The sequence below is a fragment of the Candoia aspera genome, chromosome 2 (assembly GCF_035149785.1).
Source record: "Candoia aspera isolate rCanAsp1 chromosome 2, rCanAsp1.hap2, whole genome shotgun sequence".
In the NCBI taxonomy this organism is placed as follows: Eukaryota; Metazoa; Chordata; class Lepidosauria; order Squamata; family Boidae; genus Candoia; species Candoia aspera.
In genome coordinates, this window is record NC_086154.1 from 111298899 (window position 1) to 111320784 (window position 21886).

General features: G+C 42.1%; 1 protein-coding gene across 3 annotated transcripts; it reads right to left on the minus strand.

Annotated features, from left to right (window-relative positions):
* Positions 1-61: 61 nt before the first annotated feature.
* On the minus strand, positions 62-20403 carry LRRC59 (leucine rich repeat containing 59). Of its 3 annotated transcripts, none has more exons than XM_063293230.1 (8): positions 20259-20403; positions 16466-16623; positions 15191-15250; positions 14242-14400; positions 13968-14072; positions 5115-5187; positions 1495-1668; positions 62-756 (listed from the first exon to the last, which is right to left on the minus strand). In XM_063293230.1, exons 2-8 carry the CDS (start codon positions 16568-16570, stop codon positions 515-517), a joined length of 918 nt encoding a protein of 305 aa, XP_063149300.1. In that variant the 5' UTR covers positions 16571-16623; positions 20259-20403; the 3' UTR covers positions 62-514. The 3 variants fall into 3 exon arrangements, with proteins under 3 accessions (XP_063149300.1, XP_063149302.1, XP_063149301.1); XM_063293232.1 differs by having other exon boundaries at positions 20255-20402; XM_063293231.1 differs by lacking the exon at positions 20259-20403 and adding an exon at positions 19742-19892.
* Positions 20404-21886: the final 1483 nt, after the last annotated feature.

The following is a 21886-nucleotide window of genomic DNA, read 5'->3' on the forward strand; positions in this document are numbered from 1 at the left end:
CCTGGAAGAAGGCACTGGCAAGCCATGTTCATATTGTTCACGAAGTCACCAGGAGCCAAACTTGATTTGAAGGACACTTTATGTAACAATCAAACATTGCTCTCAACTGTATGGATGATTTAGCTACCTAGTATAATGATTTCCAGAATGAGCATACTTGCTAGAACAGTAATATGCAAAGGTTGTTTGTAGAACAGCTTTTTAGAATGACAAGCTAACGTCACTGGTCATGCTAAGAGTGTTGTTAGGATAGGCACTCTTTTCTACAGGCCAGAAGTCTATGATTTGCAGCCTAAAAAGGCTCCACTCTGGAGGAAGGAAACGTTTATCCAAAGAACTGCAAGTAGAGACAGTAAAGACGACCTGGGCCTTATTTATGCTCTGTTTGAAATCACCACTGCTGAACAACTAAAAGTGATTTTCACCAGAGCTCGATTCCATAGGAATTCTGGCTACGTTGATGCAAAAAAAAAAAAAGAGCAGGAGGCAAGAGTCCTTCAGAGCTGAGACAACGTTATGGCTGTGAGTTTGGCTGCAGTATATTCTGAAAGATTTCACGACTTGGTAGAAAGGTTAATGCATCTTCATACAGCATGTTCACACCGATGCACACCGGCTGGTGCTGTAGCTCTGGAACCCTGCAAATGGCCAGAGCGCTCAGGGCACCCAGCAGGAGAAGCAGAAACATCTTCAGCAGGATTCTAGACCAGGAGCGCTTCTTTTGCAGTGGATGCGATGGATGAGAAACAGAGGGTTCTGTTAAAAAAGAGAGAGAGAGAACAAGCATGGGATATTTGACTGATCACTAAATAAAAATAATTAATTCCATGCTGGGCAGCAAGATTAATCTTGCCCCAGATAACTCCATAAATTCAAAGACTCCACCGCAGGCACACCCGGTGTGAAATCATCTCTGCTACTTTACTAACACAAAGCACAGCAAGTGAATAAGGAGGACTCTTTATGTTTAAGTAATACTATCAAGGCAAACACATTTGGCATGTTAAACTCCACCCAAATAGTTCAGGGAGCCTTCATCTCCAGCCAAGGCCTTTAAACGTTACTTTAAGAGTACTGCTGCCCAGGTAATGAGTGCTTTGATATTAGATTAATGGGTGTTTTTCCTAATGGCTAACATATTAGCATTGTTGAGGTAAAAAAAAATTGGCTACTATTATGGCTGTTATATAAGCAGAATCTATTTCTCAGTCTTGAGAGCTGGCATCAGAGAGAGGAGAGACAAATAAAACATCTCAGTACACATGTGGACTGCTGTCTGTTTCATTTTTTCAACTGTTGGACTTTTTTCCCCACTGGGTTTCTAGCTGACTCTAAACAAAGACATATAAGCGCTCTGTCCTTGCTAAAGTCTTTCTGTGACAGCATATTTATCAGGGTTAGCTGTGGTATTTTCTTTCTTCCCTGTGTCAGGGAAAAGAAAATTGCAGAGAATGTAGTTCTTAACTTTCTTTACACAAGCACATTATTCCTTACTTTGATTTTCACTTGTTTCTCTTCTTTGTTGTGTTGTCACTTTCTGCTTTGCAATTCTAAGGGCATCATACTCTCTTCTCCGACGTTCTTTCTCTTCAGCCTTCTCCCGCTTACGCAGTTCCCTCTCTTGAGCCTCTCTCGCTCGCCGCTCTGCTTCACGCTTCTTCTCCAGCTCTGCACATCAGCATAAACACAAGGTATTTTCTTTAGAAAACTCTGCCATCACGCTGCTCTATCCAATCAAGAGAAACAACTGTTGTTAACTTATCCCAAATAAGAAAGTTGCATTTACCAAACAGGTTCTCCTGTATTTGCATCCAGCACAACAAAGGTTGCCTGCGACGCTAGCCTATCAATTTCTATACCGTAACACAGGAGGCATGAGAATATTGAGTATCAGCGATGGCTTCTCTTCGCTAGCCACAACCAACAAAGTAAACTCTTCAATACACAGCTATTTTGTGATACATAAATATATTACCAATAATAAACACTGGAAAAGTTTGTGGGTACACTGGAATGCTGGTGTCAGTCTTCTACTGCAAAAATTTTATCACTCAGTGAAGCTCTCTTCATCCTTCCACAAGGCACTAAGGCAGTGTTTCTCAACCTTGGCAACTTGAAGATGTGTGGACTTCAACTCCCAGAATTCCCCAGCCAGCATGAATTCTGGGAGTTGAAGTCCACACATCTTCAAGTTGCCAAGGTTGAGAAACACTGCACTAAGATGTTATTTGGCTAACTGCCTCTCGCATAGTTGCTCCTCTGACCCAAGGATGTGCTGCCTCCAGCACACTATTTACAGCTTTCAAGCCCCCACAAATCACGGTACTGAAATTCAGCAGCAAAATGGCTGGATTCTGTGGTATAATTTTGGTCCAGTGGAAGGATATAACTAGTACAATTTGCCAAGCACAGGCTTCCTGGTCCCATTAATTGTTTAACAATTGTTACCTTCTAAAATCCCAGAGAAAGGGCTAGATGATTTCAGCCTCATCTCTTCCAGTGATGTCTCCATGTCAATGAGCAGCTGCAGTCAAAAGGCTGAGCTGTGGCCCCTGACTCCTTAAAAGCTTACCATTCCTGCCCTAACAGTAGCATGATCAGAAGAAGAACAATACCATTACTTACATTTTTATCCCCATGTAGCATTGGGGTAATCGGGAGAGCCAGTTTGGTCTAGTGGTTAAGGAGCTGGGCTAGAAACCAGGAGTCTGTGAGCTCTAGTCCCGCCTTAGGCATGAAAGCCGGCTGGGTGACCCTGGGCCAGTCATTCTCTCTCAGCCCGACTCGGTGCAATGTAGACTAGCCTCCTCATGGTGCACCCCGGGCAATGCAACTTGTCACGGCTAAATAGTCTACACATCTGGCTGCTGGACCTCACAAGGATTTCCCAGCAAGAAAAAGCAGCATGAACACCGAACTGCTATGCCATACAATTAAAAAAAAAAATTGGGGTAATACTAAGAAAGTGAATTGTGAGTTGTTTACATTTTTTAAAAAGTTTACGTATGACCATATAATTGACTTGGATTATGAACCAAAGAGTTGCTTTAGAAGTATTTCAGAACCGTGGACTTGCCTGACAGTAGTCTTTTGGTACTTGGATGGAGAAGCAGAAGTTTGACTATTCAAAATGGTAACTGGAAAGTTGATAAATATGTTGCGGGCACCCATGAGGGGAAAAGAATCCCTCAAATCTCCTCCAGCATTGGAAGGACATATAAGGCAGTAGCACGAGCCGTATGAAAAGTCCTTCAGGTGTATTGCTGGATGTGCACAGAGCTCCTACCTGCCAAAAGACATTCTGGAGCAACTTGGAACATTCATCATGTCAATGAGTGCCATCTCCATATATCAGAACACATTTAAGTCCCCTGTTTAGGAATCGCTTAGTAATAATGGGGGAGGCAGGACTACCCAGCACAATCGGGGGGGGGGATTCAAGTGCACCTCCCCCGCTCCTCTCTGAAAATCAAGAGGAGGAAGGCTGCTAATTAGGCAGGAAAGCCTGTAAAAATAGCACTAATAACCAAAAAGAATTATTGTTCTTTTTTAAAAAAAGAAAAGAAACTAGCCAATTTTGCTCTGGAACAGGTTATTTTAAGCAGCTGCTTTAATCTCATGGAATTGTTTGAGAATTGCTTAAGAACGTTAATCTCTTTTGACTAATAATTACCTAATAAAGAAGTGGCAGAAAGTGAGGAATTGTGCAAGAAAATTAATTTTATTCAAAAACGTGATAACAGGTGGCATTCTCAGGCATGAGAATGACCCGAGTGATGCAAGTGAAAGTCATTCAAGTGCCCTCTCTGCCAATACCGGGGTGTAATAGTCAGGAGCTGAGTGAAGGGCTGTTGGCCGGAGAGAGGGATGGAAGCTAGCACAAAGGGAAGAAAAACCTGCTGCCAATGACGCTCAGACGGCACATGGTGAAAAATGTCCTGTTCATGGCAGATGGAGATTCTTCCCAGTCACACAATGTGTTTAGATCAAAAGGGATTTACGACTGAGAGATGCTAACATCTTGCCAGAGTCATTCATTCAGATATTTTTCAGCCAAACTCAAACACTACAGGAAAGTTCAACTTGGAAAAAAGTACTGTATCTTGGAGGCTGCAACTGCCCTTTCTGCTCTACAGAACAGACTGTCCCAAAAACCTCACTTTATTTATTTATTTATTTGTGTGTGTGTGTGTGTGTGTGTGTGTTAGCAAATGAGTCTGATCCTTTATATGTAATAGCAGCCAAACTGGGTTTGAAAAAATACTTACTGCCTATCAGGTGTATGCTATTTTTCTCTCAATTAGTCCAAAGGAAAAGGCAGAATGACCTTGAAGATAATGTAACCTGACCTCCCAATCCATTTCTCCTTGCTTCTACAGATTAGATAATTCATCACATGGTGCATTACGACACCCCCTGGCCACTCAAGAACACTTGATAAAGTTGTTAAGCATGGGATGGGAAGGGAACTATTCTCTCAAACAGGGCATCAGCACTGGAACAATCTCCGTATCATACAATGATGTAGAAAATCTCCATTTCTCAAATACAGTTAATTTATCTTGAATAACTTTTTTAACTGCATATATTAATTAGCTTGTAGAAGGAGAAAATGTGGTGCAGAAGAAAAATTGCGTTACCTCCTTCACTTTTGGAAGGCTGTCCCACCCCTCCCATCCAGCACAAAAAGCCAGAAACAAACAAACTAAAAAACAGCATTTGCAAACAAGTTAAAAAGTGAATTTGTCGAGGAATGTGGGGAGGATAGACTTACTATGGAGCACAGACCTAAACATACTAGAAAATAAGAACGTAGCATAAGTCAGAATTAACAAGAAATAAGGATCTATAGATAACCCAGAAAATACTCAATAGAAATGTAAGAAAACTTAAAGGTCCCAGACTAAAAGCAATACATTGACTATGCAAGCTATACCAAAGAAGAACAAACACAAGTCTGGTGTTAACTCAGTTTTGTGAGAAAATGTTTGCTTCACTGGTGATAAGCCACACTCAGGAGTTAAAAACCTATCCTGTGTAAATGAGTTGGGTCAGTCCCAAAAGAACTTGTGAGAAGCCCACATCACAAAATGAAATAGAATAGCTAAATTTACCTTGTTCTGCCTGTAGCTTTCGTTGCCTCTCGCGATCTAATTCAGACTGGATGATCCTCATATGCTGCAGTACCTTTGAGATATGCATAAATTAGGTTTTACATTTACAGAACGAGGAAGAAAAGATAACATCCTTTTCTTTACACACCTAGAGGATGATCTAAGGAAAGATGTTTACAAGAAGGAAGTTAATCTGGCCAGTGTTAAAAGTGATCTGCTTCTCTGACCAGTTTTAAGAGTTGAGAGGCCAAATGCCATTTAATCCAACCCCCCCCCCTTTTTTCCCACCCAAAGGCATAAGCCATTAGTGGACACTTTCACATAGAACTACTTATGCAGTCCAGAGTACAATGTACCACAAATAAAGAACAAAAATATGGAGTAATGCCTACAGAGCAAATAATTCTCAGTGAATGAAGCAAGTGACCAAAGTCACTTATTACAAATAGGAAGGGAAGAAGAACAAAGCCCTGAGCCTTAGTGAGAATTTAATTCCAACTGAAATGTGAAAAAAATCAATTGATCCCTGAGCATTTAGTAACAAGTTACTCTCTTGTACACATTTCAACAACTGTTCACATAAGTACCTTGATGTTTGTCCTTGAATACCAGGGAAAATAAAAGGCAAGTGGCATGATTAAGTATTAAGAACTTCATGCCAACGAACATGTATCTCCCACATCCAAAGCATTTCTTAAACAGGAATCAAACCACAGCACGTCACATTAATTACTATAATGTGTCTGTAAAACTTCCCACTGTATTAGAGAACATCTGGGATATTAGTTCAAATATATGCTATGGCAAACATCTTTGCTGCAAAACAGATTAATTTAGTCACAAACCTGTAAAATCTGTGTATATAAGCATACCCTGAGAGAGATTCTCTGTGTCCAAAATGACTGATCTGAATGCAGTGGCTGGCCTAGGCAGGGCATCTGCCACCAGCCTCTTGTCCCGTCTACCTTGTAGGAACCCCAGTCTGGGACTCCTGCCACCACTGTCATAAGGTTTCTCCTCCTACACTCAAATACTTGTTGGGTGTATCTTCCTGATAGCTAAGAATCGAGCTACCAAGATATTGCTGAGTCTGGGAGGATGGTCATCAGATTACATCCGTGTTCAATTTCTAGGCACAGAGTGAAAACTGAACCCTGGCTCAGCATGAGTGGCTTGAGAAATGCCACTTTCTGGTCAACAATACCTCAGGCCAGGACCAATGACCTTCAACCAAGAGGGACTGGAGGAAGCTGCCTCAACCTGTCTGACTAGCATCTGTAATCAATTGTTCCTTGTTTGATTGTTTACGTGGTAGCCCTCTGGTCAGGCTGCCAACTCCAGCAACCACTGCAGGGACCTGGCTACTGTGTGTGCAACTGTCAGTCTTATCCAGGACCTGGAAGCAATCTGGGCCTGGAATGGTAGGAGAAACCACTGAAGTGATCTTAAATGAAAGTATATCCATAGCACTGTATCCATGACTGCTAGCACCTTAGTAACTGTCTGCTTTTCACTGCATGAGAACTGTGAAGCCACTGGTCCTCAGGGTGACTGACCTGGAGACCAAGGCTGTAACGGGGTCATCCACAGTGGGAGCACCTATAGAGTCCATATGTACCCAAGACAGGAGATAAAACTTGTTAAACAAGGAAGGTGGGGTTCTTCATTAATTCCATCCATTCCTAATTATTTCAGCAAAATAATTAGGAAGAAGTAATCTCCAGTTTAGCCTGAATGTGGCTGGAGAGATACTTAGTGCCCCTCTGATATTCTTGGTGCTATTGATGGGGAGCTTTCCATTCTTAAGACCTAGGGTTTTGCCAACTTTTTGACTATTACACTGTAAGAGTCTGAGCTGAACAGTCTCTGGAATTTCTGAGTTGGGGTTATCTCACCATCCTCCTCCGACAGCTGTCCTTCCCTTCAACCTGATGCTTCTAAGAGGGAACCTTCTGACCCCTCACTAAACCCTCTAGCCCTTGAGTTGGCCCACTGTGCTTGTAATGGGCCATCTTCTCCACTTTAGGCATTCAATGCTGGCCAGGAGCTCCCACAACTCCTGTTCTTATCTCCACTATCTCCCTCTCTGCCTCTCTTGTTCCTTCCTTTCTTGTGGGGGCTTCTGTGACTGTTCCATCCTCTCAACCACAAACCAACCCTAGATTCCTTGGATGAGGAGGAAAAGCAGTAATGGCAGGCAGATTAAGCAGGCACAAAAGGATTTAATATAAATGGATTTAAATTAAATAATCCTTCCTGTGGGAAACTAGCCATGTTTTTGCATTCAGAAGAAAAACAAAATGATAAGATGGGACTTTGAAGGCTGGACATGGGCGGGAACCAGAAGCAAATAAAACAATGGACATATTGAGAAATACGTATGAACAAATGACTCAGAAGCTACTTTTAAGAATTTCTGCCATTATTGGTAGACTAGATGTTGCTATGGAAGAGGAAAAAGTTTTACTGGACAAGAAGGAAAATGATTCAAATCTGGCCTTAGAAATGACAGACTATAAGAAGGATATGGAACAAGATGAAACACTGAATTAAAAAATGAAACTGGCTACTATTTTAATAACCAAAAAAGACATACAAATAATAGACCTGAAGAGTGAATTGGATAGCCTTTTTATATTGGATCTACAAAAGGGTCTTGTCAATGCTGTCAGTGACCTTGTGAGAAGGGACAAAGAGAAAATGAAAAGAAATCATGTGTTGGGATATTATTTGAAGGGACCTAAGAAGAAGATTGTTGGGAGTAAGGGGAAGGAATATAAAGTGAGTTTATTTGATCAAAGTTAAAATAGATAGGTTGCTATTTCTGGCAAATTCTAATGGATTTTTTCTGACTAGAACTGGAAGATGATGTTCTAAGGTTTTGTTTTATAGACAAGGGTTATATGGGAAAGAGGTCATTTACTATGTTTTAAACTGATCTGATTTATGGTTAAAATAGTTATGTTGTTATCTCTGGTAACCTTTATTGGATTTTTACTGATTGTTTTCAATGTTGCTTCAGCAAAGGATTGTTACCTTGTCGTCGTACTGGAGCTTGAGCACCTCAGTGACACCATGAGCTAAACCGTGAAGGGCCACCCAAGGCGGGAAGGTCATGACAGAGAGGTCAGACTAAATGCGATCCCTGGGGAAGGTAATGGCAACCCACCCCAGTATTCTTGCCGTGAAAACTAAATGGATCAGTACAACCAGAGATATGTCGGTATACCATCAGAAGATGAGACCCCCAGGTCGGAAGATGGTCAAAATGCTACTGGGGAGGAACAGAGGATGAGTTCAACTAGCCCCAGACGTGATGACGCAGCTAGCTCAAAGCCGAAAGGACGGCTAGCGGCCGACAGTGCTGGTGAACGGCGAATCCGATGTTCGAAGGATCAACACACCACTGGAACCTGGAATGTAAGATCTATGAGCCAGGGCAAATTGGATGTGGTTGTTGGTGAGATGTCAAGATTAAAGATAGACATTTTGGGTGTCAGTGAACTGAAATGGAGTGGAATGGGCCACTTCACATCAGATGACCACCAGATCTACTACTGTGGACAAGAGGACCACAGAAGAAATGGAGTAGCCTTCATAATTAATAGTAAAGTGGCTAAAGCAGTGCTTGGATACAATCAAAAAAACAACAGAATAAACTCAATTCAAATTCAGGGCAAGCCATCTAACATCACAGTGATCCAAACATATGCCCCAACCACAGACTCTGAAGAAGCTGAAGTAGAGCAGTTCTATGAGGATCTGCAGCACCTACTGGACAACACGCCTAAAAGAGACGTTGTTTTCATCACGGGAGACTGGAATGCTAAGGTGGGCAGTCAAATGACACCTGGAATTACAGGTAAGCATGGCCTGGGAGAACAAAACGAAGCAGGACATAGGCTGATAGAATTTTGCCAAGACAACTCACTCTGCGTAACAAACACTCTCTTCCAACAACCTAAGAGACGGCTTTATACATGGACTTCCCCAGATGGACAACACCGAAATCAGATTGACTACATCCTTTGCAGCCAAAGGTGGCGGACATCTATACAGTCGGTAAAAACAAGACCTGGAGCTGACTGTAGTTCAGATCACGAACTTCTTCTTGCACAATTTAGGATCAGACTAAAGAGATTAGAGAAGACCCACAGATCAGCTAGATATGAGCTCACTAATATTCCTAAGGAATATGCAGTGGAGGTGAAGAATAGGTTTATGGGACTGGACTTAGTAGATAGGGTCCCGGAAGAACTATGGACAGAAGTTCGCAACATTGTTCAGGAGGCAGCAACAAAATACATCCCAAAGAAAGAGAAAACCAAGAAGGCAAAATGGCTGTCTGCTGAGACACTAGAAGTAGCCCAAGAAAGAAGGAAAGCAAAAGGCAACAGTGATAGGGGGAGATATGCCCAATTAAATGCAAAATTCCAGAGGTTAGCCAGAAGAGAGAAGGAATTATTTTTAAACAAGCAATGCACAGAGGTGGAAGAAGACAATAGAATAGGAAGGACAAGAAACCTCTTCCAGAAAATGAGAAACATTGGAGGTAAATTCCAGGCCAAAATGGGCATGATCAAAAACAAAGATGGCAAGGACCTAACAGAAGAAAAAGAGATCAAGAAAAGGTCGCAAGAATATACGGAAGACCTGTATAGGAAGGATAACAATATCTGGGATAGCTTTGATGGTGTGGTCAATGAGCTAGAGCCAGACATCCTGAAGAGTGAGGTTGAGTGGGCCTTAAGAAGCATCGCTAGCAACAAGGCAGCAGGAGACAATGGTATCCCAGCTGAACTGTTCAAAATCTTGCGAGATGATGCTGTCAAGGTAATGCATGCTATATGCCAGCAAATTTGGAAAACACAAGAATGGCCATCAGAGTGGAAAAAATCAACTTATATCCCCATACCAAAAAAGGGGAACACTAAAGAATGTTCAAACTATCGAACAGCGGCACTCATTTCACATGCCAGTAAGGTAATGCTCAAGATCCTGCAAGGTAGACTTCAGCAACTCATGGAGCGAGAATTGCCAGATGTACAAGCTGGGTTTAGAAAAGGCAGAGGAACTAGGGACCAAATTGCCAATATCTGCTGGATAATGGAAAAAGCCAGGGAGTTTCAGAAAAACATCTATTTCTGTTTTATTGACTATTCTAAAGCCTTTGACTGTGTGGACCATAACAAATTGTGGCAAGTTCTTAGCGGTATGGGGATACCAAGTCATCTTGTATGCCTCCTGAGGAATCTGTATAACGACCAAGTAGCAACGGTAAGAGCAGACCACAGAACAACGGACTGGTTTAAGATTGGGAAAGGAATACGGCAGGGCTGTATACTCTCACCCTACTTATTCAACTTGTATGCAGAACACATCATGCGATGTGCTGGGCTTGAGGAATCCAAGGCTGGAGTTAAAATTGCTGGAAGAAACATTAACAATCTCAGATATGCAGATGATACCACTTTGATGGCTGAAAGCGAAGAGGAACTGAGGAGCCTTATGATGAAGGTGAAAGAAGAAAGTGCAAAAGCTGGCTTGCAGCTAAACCTCAACAAAACCAAGATTATGGCAACCAGCTTGACTGATAACTGGCAAATACAGGGAGAAAACGTAGAGGCAGTGAAAGACTTTGTATTTCTAGGTGCAAAGATTACTGCAGATGCAGTCAGGAAATCAGAAGACGCTTAATCCTTGGGAGAAGAGCAATGACAAATCTCGATAAAATAGTTAAGAGCAGAGACATCACACTGACAACAAAGGTCCACACAGTTAAAGCAATGGTGTTCCCAGTAGTAACATATGGCTGTGAGAGCTGGACCATAAGGAAGGCTGAGAGAAGGAAGATCGATGCTTTTGAACTGTGGTGTTGGAGGAAAATTCTGAGAGTGCCTTGGACTGCAAGAAGATCAAACCAGTCCATACTCCAGGAAATGAAGCCAAACTGCTCACTTGAGGGAATGATATTAAAGGCAAAACTGAAATACTTTGGCCACATAATGAGAGGACAGGACACCCTGGAGAAGATGCTGATGCTAGGGAGAGTGGAGGGCAAAAGGAAGAGGGGCTGACCAAGGCCAAGGTGGATGGATGATATTGTAGAGGTGACAGACTCGTCCCTGGGGGAGCTGGGGGTGTTGATGACCGACAGAAAGCTCTGGCGTGGGCTGGTCCATGAAGTCACGAAGAGTCGGAAGCGACTGAACGAATAAACAACAATTTCTATGATGAGCTGAGAGGGATTTGTTTAAAAATAAAAAATGAGATATAAATGTAAAAGGAGGGAACTGAAGTGGGTTTACTAGATTAAGTCTATAATAGGATTGTGGTCACTTCTGGTAACCCTTAATGGACTTTTGCTGGTGAGAATGGATGATGAGGTTTTAAAGATTTGTTTTTAGAGAATGGGGTGAGATGTGGGGTGAAGATATTGTTTGTTGTACTCTCCTGATAGTGATGTTTGTTTATTTGTTCAGTCGCTTCCAACTCTTTGTGACTTCATGGACCAGCCCACACCAGAGCTTCCTAGCTGCTCTTAGCTTATTAATATCCACCTGTTTTGAAGCCCAAATCATGCATTCAATTACACTCAGTTTTAGTTTTCCTTAGAACCAGTAACTCCAGCACAACACAACCACTCTACTCTGATGTTCCTGCTACTTAACTACATGTTCCCTATTGGCCAGAGAGCTGATCCTTTTGGGCTTTTGTTCAGCTTCTGAAAGAGAAAGCTGAAAGCCAAGAATTTCCTGGAAGGCTCATGATGGACAAAGTTAGTCTTCTAGTAGATGTTTACATAACGAAACTGCCCCATCGCCATGACTTCATGCCTCTTTAAACGTTCTGCAGTCTCCATTTGGAAAGCATCATTCACATCTTCTCCTTGGTTGGGCAGGTAACAAGAGACACCAACAATACTACTGTTTATTTTTGTTCTTCCTCTTATTTTCTAGACTACTGTCATCATTCACTCATATTTCTGAGAAGGGAGTTAAAATACAATGTAAATCTTCCTCCCTTTCTATTGCTTTTATTCCTTTTGAACAGGCTGTGTCCTCCAATTGCTATATTCCAATCAGACAGTCATCCCACCACATCTTCATTTTACTTAAGTCATGGTAGACCATGTGTTGTTGTTTATTCGTTCAGTCGCTTCTGACTCTTCGTGACTTCATGGACCAGCCCACGCCAGAGCTTTCTGTTGGTCGTCACCACCCCCAGCTCCCCCAGGGACAAATCCATCACCTCTAGGATATCATGCATCCATCTTGCCCTTGGTCGGCCCCTCTTCCTTTTGCCTTCCACTCTCCCTAGCATCAGCACCTTCTCCAGGGTGTCCTGTCTTCTCATTATGTGGCCAAAGTATTTCAGTTTTGCCTTTAATATCATTCCCTCAAGTGAGCAGTCTGGCTTTATTTCCTGGAGGATGGACTGGTTTGATCTTCTTGCAGTCCAAGGCACTCTCAGAATTTTCCTCCAACACCACAGTTCCAAAGCATCGATCTTCCTTCTCTCAGCCTTCCTTATGGTCCAGCTCTCGCAGCCATATGTTACTACTGGGAACACCATTGCTTTAACTATGCGGGCCTTTGTTGTCAGTGTGATGTCTCTGCTCTTAACTATTTTATCGAGATTTATCATTGCTCTTTTCTCAAGGATTAAGCATCTTCTGATTTCCTGACTGCAGTCAGCATCTGCAATAATCTTTGCACCTAGGAATACAAAGTCTTTCACTGCTTCTACATTTTCTCCCTCTATTTGCCAGTTATCAATCAAGCTGGTTGCCATAATCTTGGTTTTTTTGAGGTTTAGCTGCAGGCCAGCTTTTGCACTTTCTTCTTTCACCTTCATCATAAGGCTCCTCAGTTCCTCTTCTCTTTCAGCCATCAAAGTGGTATCATCTGCATATCTGAGATTGTTAATGTTTCCTCCAGCGATTTTAACTCCAGCCTTGGATTCCTCAAGCCCAGCATGTCGCATGATGTGTTCTGCATACAAGTTGAACCTGATAGTGATAAGTTGTTAAAATTGTTTATACTTGCTGGGACAGAGGAACGGGAAGTTACTTTTTTTTTATTTTGTTTTCTGCACTTTTTATATTTTCTTTTTCTTTTAATCTTTTATAGCTTGTATTAGTTTTATCTGTATGTAATTTTTAATAAAATTATTACAAAACAGAAATGTTGAATCTCCACTCATCTGCCAGCTCTTGATATGGAGGGAAATGCACTAGAAAGTCCTGCAGTTGTAGCCATTCAGTTCCTCAAGGGGTCCGTGCCGCTGCATCTCCAAGTGCCAAGCTTTATAATCTCCTGTTGCTTTTCATGGAGGAAGAGAAGAGCAAGCTGGCCCCTGTGGTTACTTTCAGCTCTTGTGCTGCACCCCAGCTTACATGCTTGGTCACTCTGGTGGGGGATTGGCAGCAGAGAGACAAGCAAAAGTTACCAAAACCAGAAGGTAATCCGGGCCTCTCCATCTAATGTGGCTGCTACTTGCTTGGCAGAGGTGGGGTGGAAAGGAAAAGGACCCCACAGAGTCTTTCAGCTTGCTTGAGGTTGCCACAGCTGCTTCCTGGGGCGGAGAGGAAAAGGACCCCACAGTCTTTCGGCTTGCTTGAGGTTGCCACAGCTGCTTCCTGTCAATCTACTCCATGCAGCCAGTAGCCTGCAGTAAACTTTTTTTTTAAAGGTTTTACAGTTTGTTTTTTATGTTCAAGTTGTGACATTTGTTGCGCCTTAGGGTAGAGTGGATTAAAAAACCAAGCAAGAAAATGACCTAGAATACTAAGAAACTGACCTAACCATGAAGGAGGAATATTGCATCAGAATAAAAAGCAAATTAACTTACTCTGACAGCTGCCAGTTTACACTGTTTTTCATCCAAGCAATCTCCAGCTATCTTAGCTAGTGCAGAATCCAAAGGGTTGTCTTTCAGATCGAGCCATTTCAGGTTCTAAAAAGGAAATGCATGCACTCTAATTACTGCTGCCCCCAGTGTTTTAGAGCAAAGAACAGTAAGAACAGATACACTAAATGCACCCTTATTTCTGGACAATGATAGACAAATCTCAAATACGTTGGGGGGTAAACACAATCCAAGAGTTGGAATAGAACACAATTACCTTGAGTTGTGCAAAACTGACAGGCAAAGTAACCAATCGATTGTTCAGCAGATCCAAGTGTTGCAAGTTGATCAAGCGCCCAAAGTCTGGTGGTAGATGCTGAAGCTGATTTTTGCTTAAATCCAATTTTACTAGATGGGTCAAACTGCAGAACTCCGACTGGAATCCAAACAGAAGCACAACATGAAACCATGCACTCTCTAGGAATAGGCCTAATTAAACTCAGTGAGACTTATTTCTGAGCAAAGATGCAGGGGACTGACCTGCTGGAAAACTGAGAAGTGATACATAAGGCCGGGGGTTCAAAGACTTTAAAGGCCAGCTATTTGTAAAATGGGAACATAATCTTTCTTATCCCTTTTTCTTAGATCATAACTGGGACACGTATGTTTTCCCACTCAGAAAAGACATCATGCACCTAACATGCTCCAAGAAAAAACAGTCGTATGAAAAGACCATTATCCTAAGATCATAGGATCTCAGTTGCCAATCTACATGAACAACACATTTGGTGCTGCCTAATGTCACCCTCAAACCAACCTCTGCTGACATATTATAAAGCTGTATATCATCGACACAGCTATTTATTCATTGTGAAATGAAAGGGTGTGCATTCAAAGGGTCCGTTCTTGAAAAAGGTTAGCTGTACTTTCTTGATAACTGGGTTTGCACAACATTCTTAAGGCCGGGTGTAATATGTTTGATCTGTTTAGCGTGTTGTGTGAATCCAGCTATTGTGGTTTGTAATCAGTTTATGGCTTACAAACTCAATCTGTAAATTGTTGTTTATTGTTTAACAGTGCCTTTCCAGTGACTATAGTATCCAATATTTTCTGAGCCTTACCTCAGAAAATAACAACAATTCCCCGCTTTGCTTTAACACAGAAGATAAGATTGTATGTAACTTCATTAAGGAAAAGTTTAATGAAGAAATAGGGTTGAAACTTACCGGTAAAGTAGCAAGATTATTACAGGACAGATCCAAAACAGTTGCCTTTGGAAGTCCTGCCTGACAAAGAACCAAAGAATTAAAATGAATAGTAGAATCAGTCAGATTGATGGGATATTGTATCCAAAGAGGTTGCTTTTTAGATAAAATAAAATAAAATAGAGAGAGAGCGTGTGCGCATGCCAGTATGGTCTAGTGGTTAAGGTGCTGGGCTAGAAACCAGGAGGCTGAGAGTTGTAGTCCCGCTTTAGGCATGAAAGCCGGCTGGGTGACCTTGGGCCAGTCCCTCTCTCTCAGCCCAACTCACCTCTCAGAGTTGTTGTTGTGGGGAAAATAGGAGGAAGGAGGAGTATTTGGTATGTTTGCCGCCTTGAGTTATTTATAAAAATAATAAAGGTGGGACAGAAAATAAATAAATAAATAATAAAATATTACTATTGTAATATACATTTATTACCTGTCAATAAACCATTGTAACCTTAGTATTACATTTTGATTCCAGAAACCTTCAGAATTCTACTATAATGTGGACAAGCTTTACTTTTTCATTAGACAGCAGCATTTAAAAAATACTCATTTACCATACTATACTTATGGCCTGATACCAAATCTTAATTTAGAATTAAATCATATCAGAACTTTTCTGAAGTTTGACAATCCAGAACAATGTTTCTCAACCCTGGCAACTTTATGATATGTGGACTTCAATTCCCATGCTGGCTGGGGAATTCTGGGAGTTGAAGTCCACACATCATAAAGTTGTCAAGGTTGAGAAACACTGCTCCAGATGTTTCTACAAATAAAAAGCAACAATACATTAACAAGAAGAAACTTTCACACAATCTGCATACATTTTCTTCAAATCACTGTTGCCATTTTGCTTTCTCCAGACAGCAGGACAGCATCATGACTTGCTTACTGGCTGCTGCCTGAAACTGCACACGTACAAAAGACGCACATGGTGGAAACAGGTCATGAGATTTCAGGGGATCATATTGTGATTCTTTCTGTTAGTGTTGCTAATACTAAGAATAAATAGAAAGCCTTCACTGTTTCACTTTACTGAAATCTATACAATGTTTCACAATTGCGCCTTACTTTAAATAGTGGCCCCACTAGTTCAAAGCATATTTTAACTGTAAAAATGTAAATTTAATGTAAATTTAAATTTCTAAAAAAGTGGAAGATTGACTCATTTCCTAATGAATTTCAGAAACCTTTTAACGTTATGCAGAATCCTACATAAGTACAGGCCGTAAGAAAACAGATACCAACCAGCTCCTTAACTGGGACTTCATTCAGGTCACACAAACTTAAATCCAACTCATTGCCATCCAGTTTGTCCTTCAGATTAATTCCTTTTCCTCCAGATTTTGCCATAATTTTCAAAGAAGCAGAATCTTCCAACCAATCTTACAAATATACTTATGTTCCTAAGGAAATAGAAAGATTCAGGTTTCACATATCAGTACACAGATCCCATTATTACAGCTAAATATGCATGGTTATGTTACTGCTATATTGTTATATCTTTATTTAATAACAAACGCTATCTGGGCTGGTTATATAAAAAGCAATAAAATAGAGCAACAATTAGCAGTTCTAGCTGCTCTTGTATGGAATCAGAAGCTAAGCAGGGTCAGCCCTGGTTAAAACCTGAAAGGGAGGCCACCAGGAAATGTCAGGGCTGGAGGGCAGACTACAAGTTCAAAAGTGTCCTGGAAGCAGGCTGTGGTAAACAACGTCTCTACTATTGCTAAAAAACCTTGCATAGACCAAGTCACCAGAGGCAGATCTCTACTCCAAGGACGTGTTACATATGCACCTATACAAATATATATTCCCAGAAATAATGTGAGATGTCAATTCTAACATTTCTGGAAAAAAATAAACATTTCTACTTATGTGGGAGGCTGTCAGGTGACTCTCCCAGCACTATGGGACATCACGTTGAGAAAGCTCTGTCATTTGCAGCCGCCCACCTAACGTCATTCTCTAAAAGTGTGGGTGGAAATATTTCTTCAGCCAGAGATTCCAGCTCCAAGCTGTTCAGGACATTAAAGGTCAGCACCAAGAGCCTGAAATCGGGGTGGAAATATACTGGGAGGATAGGCACCTGCAGCAAGCCAGGACAATACAAATCTGATGACAGGTACTCAGTGACATCACCCTAATCGCACCCCTATGTACAGGCACCCCAGCAAGGGACCCAAGTATGTAAGTCTCAGTGTTTGCATCATGACATCACAAAGTATGTTTCAACACAGACAGACATCCTCTGCCTCATTTGGATCAGACGAAAACGAAGAGTAAAGCTATTGTCATCTTAGTCTCCATGCCCAGAAAAATCCCCTATTACTGTATGTCACTTAGCAAACCTGGGGATACAAAAGAACCCAGGGGAACCTAAAAATACAATTGCTATGAAGCAGAGTTGCTGTCTTCTAGCACCACTTTCTGAAAATGTCTATGTAAGTAACAGAAGATCCTTCTCACATCCTATCCAGGGAGATACAATTGTTTCAAACATTCCTGAGAGGTCCAAGAGAACTAACACAGCAGTACACACACTGCCTTCCTTGGCAAAGGTCCTCCCCCAGGATGACCAAGGCAGCTTCTGTCCCCAAATCAAGCTCATATTTCACAAAGATCAGACCATCACACTTAATACTCACATTTAAAGACTTCAATCAGGAATAAAGTAATGTGATTACAATAAACATTAATTCCGACATTAACAATGGAAAATATTTGGGCTGTGAATCTTAAAACTACGCCAACACAACTTTGTGTTGGAAGAACTGTTCAAAGAAAATCTGAACACAACTCTCAGATGTCCTTGAACAATTGCACAAAACTGGTTTATGCTAGCAATATAAGAGATTTTCCTACCAATTAATCAAATATCTTATCCTTTATTTTTGAGTTGACAAGATTTACCTCAAGTATAAGACAAAAATCCTTGGGAGAAGAGCAATGACCAATCTCGATAAAATAGTTAAGAGCAGAGACATCACACTGACAACAAAGGTCCGCATAGTTAAAGCAATGGTGTTCCCCGTAGTAACATATGGCTGCGAGAGCTGGACCATAAGGAAGGCTGAGAGAAGGAAGATCGATGCTTTTGAACTGTGGTGTTGGAGGAAAATTCTGAGAGTGCCTTGGACTGCAAGAAGATCCAACCAGTCCATCCTCCAGGAAATGAAGCCAGACTGCTCACTTGAGGGAATGATATTAAAGGCAAAACTGAAATACTTTGGCCACATAATGAGAAGACAGGACACCCTGGAGAAGATGCTGATGCTAGGGAGAGTGGAGGGCAAAAGGAAGAGGGGCCGACCAAGGGCAAGGTGGATGGATGATATTCTAGAGGTGACGGACTCATCCCTGGGGGAGCTGGGGGTGTTGATGACCGACAGAAAGCTCTGGCGTGGGCTGGTCCATGAAGTCACGAAGAGTCAGAAGCGACTAAATGAATAAACAACAAATAAGACAAAAATGTCCTTATATTTGGAAAGTAGGCAGAAAGTTAAGAATCTATTTGCATGGAGGGTAGAATTACACAGGCCTGATTCACAAAGAATATTAAGCCATAAATTGATTATGTTTGCTTTGGGCTTAGCATTATGTGTGAATCAGACCTATCTTTTTAATTACATACAGGTATAAATTAGGTATTACAAGATCTTAACCAAGTTGAGCACCACTTATCTGTACTACAAGATGCAGAAATATCCCAAGTGGTAACTATCTAGGCAACAATACCGAAGTCATTTGTCACTGCCTTCTTCCACAATATTTATTCGACTTCCTTATCTAGTCTATAGCTAGGATTTCCTGGTGGTCTCTCATACAAGTAGTAACATGGTACAACGCTGCTCAACATTTGGGGATCAGCCAAGATTAACTAAGTGCTATCTAATGTCAAATCAACTGGCAGTTTTCTCATGCAGCTTAACTTCACTATGTGCCTAGGGCAGGCTGGCTGAGGAATTCTGGGAGTTGAAGTCCACACATCTTAAAGTTGCTAAGGTTGAGAAACACTGGCCTAGAGTGTCTTTTTCTCAAAACAAATGAATGATCACTCGGCACAGGAAAAAGAAGTCAAGCTTAAACCAAGGGCATCTTTCACTGTATTCTTAGAGACAGGCCTAGGATGGAAGCAAAACTAGCTTCCCAGCCTTGTGGAATTAAGGCCACCAGAACTATTTGGTATATTCTCCCTTGCAAAAACAGTTAGTTGGAAAACTGAAATGGTGGAATATAAAATTACAGTGCTTGTTACTTGCAGATAAAGTTATTTATAATCCTTTTTTAGAGCAAGAAGCACTAGTTTTCATCATGTGATACAAACATTAGGCCCTTTGCCTATCGTCACAGTGGGGAAATCTGCAGCTGCTGAATCTCTGTCAAGCCAAGATCGGTAAGGAAGCCGCGTGAAATGGGACCAAGTGAATCGGAGATTTACAAGATTCTCCCCCAGTCCCGATCCTAACAGCTCTTCCATCGGGAAAACCAGTTTTCACTGGTTGTGTGGCATGACACCCTTACCCAGGGCTAACCGAACCAGTTTAGCCAATGAATCCCGGTTTCTAAGTTTGAGGACACACTGAGCACACACTAAGCACGCAGGCAGGACTCGCGTAACGTTAGAATTAAGCTGAAACGGGGTTGCCTACTCGACGTGCAAGCCACGGATTCAAGGGGACGAAACAGGCACCGAGAGACCGAAACAGGCACCGAGAGACCAACTCTCCCGCGGCCAAGTGTAACCCGGGTGCACTTTGGACCTCTCCCGCGGCTTTCGCTGCTCACGGGCACCCTCGCCCCTCTCCGGTGCCAGAACAGAAGCCCTCCTGTGCAGCGCCTGAAAAAAGCCCTGCAGCAGCAGTATCCTCCCTCCCTCCCGCGCGAGTGCTACCCACCCACCAGCCCTGCCACCCCGCGCGACGACGACGACGAGGATGGCGGCTCGGGGCTGCTGAAGGCGGCGGCGCGGCAGGCAAGCCGAGACCAAGCAAGCCGGTGGGCGTGAGAGAGATTGAGAGACAGAGAGAGACGCACCAACCCGCCGCAACCTGCCCCTCCGGACGTCAAAGACCAAAGGGGAACCCTCGCTGCCGAAGGGGACCCGCGTGCAGAGACGCCCCACCCGCGCTCCGCTGCCTCGACCGCCCGGGCCAGCCACTTCCGGACCTATCCACTCCTGGATCCCCCTCCCCCGTCAGAGAGCAATCAGAGAGAGAAGCCACGTAGCACCGAGAGCGCCTGGCGGAAATCGGGACATGGCCTCACAGCGCCCCCCGGAGGCCAAATGCCCCGGCGCTCAGTTTAACCCAATCAGTCCTCGTGCCAGGAGGAGAGTTACGCTTGAAGTTAGCTTGGGTGGTACACCGCTGCTATTATATTGAAAAAGCAGGATAGAAAAAGTACTGATATTTTTGGACTCTGGCATTGGAGAAGACTCCTGAGAATACCATGGATAGTTAAAAAAAAGGTGGATCATCAAACAAGTCAGCTCAGAATTCTCACTTGAGGCACAAATGACCAGGCTCAAATTATTCTACTTCAGACACATTATGTGAAGACCTAGCTCTCTGGAGAAGGTTCTAATGCTGGGAAAGGTGGAAGGAAAGAGAAGAAGAGGATGACAAGCAGCAAGATGGATGGACTCATTTACAGTGGCAAAGAGTGTACCCTTGGAAAACCTGAAGAACCAAGTTCCGCATAGATTGTCTTGGAGGAAATCTATGTGGTCACTAAGAGTTGTCACTGACTTGATGGCACATAATCAATATATACTATAGATTTTCCTTGGGGTAGCTTTTGTCTTTCTAAAGTTATCAGTATACCACTCATGGGAGTCAGTCCAAATAAATACTTATGAGATCAAGCTCTTTATTTGTTTTCTGGCTCATTGCTTACCTGGATCTATGCCATAAAATCTATGTTCAGGCCTTTAAAATTATGCAATATTAAGTCCTGGTACTTACTCTAAGAGAAACCTAAGTTCATTGCCCTCTAGAGAGCAAACATTATGACATTTGTCTGAATCTCTTTTTATTATCACAACGTGACAGTATAAAAGTTCTCTAAGGGTAGAGGCCACTTTAGCCATTTTTACTGTATCAGAACTTTTCTGCCCAAATTGGATAATCAGACCTAAGCAGAAGAAAACAGTATATTCTGGAGAAGACAATATATTCTATGAAAAATACCAAAAAAAGGGCAAAGAATAATAAGGCTGATACATCCTGGAACCAAATACTTTAATGCATCCTGAGCATGACAGCAAAGTCAATCTTAGCCCTTTAGCATAAATCCACTCCATATTTCATTAGAGATTTAGCTAGAAGACCCTATTCTTTAGATCAGGTGAGGACAGCAATTCAATTCAAGGGGGCTGTTCCACTCTGCAAGAACCAAGGTGAGGGTCAGGGCAATCTGATTGCCTCACAATTCAAGCACTTTCCTCCCATTAGAGTACCAACACTTCACAGATACATTTGCACAGATAATGAGATAATTTTAATAAGTAAGACATGACAAGAAGATGAACAAATATACTGTATACTTTCTGAAATATTAATTCAAGGAACTGATTATACAGGTAGTCCTCATTTAACATCCACTTTCTCAGCAACCGTTGGAAGCACTGAATGAGGGGTAGCTATGATAAAGCACCTGTTACCACTT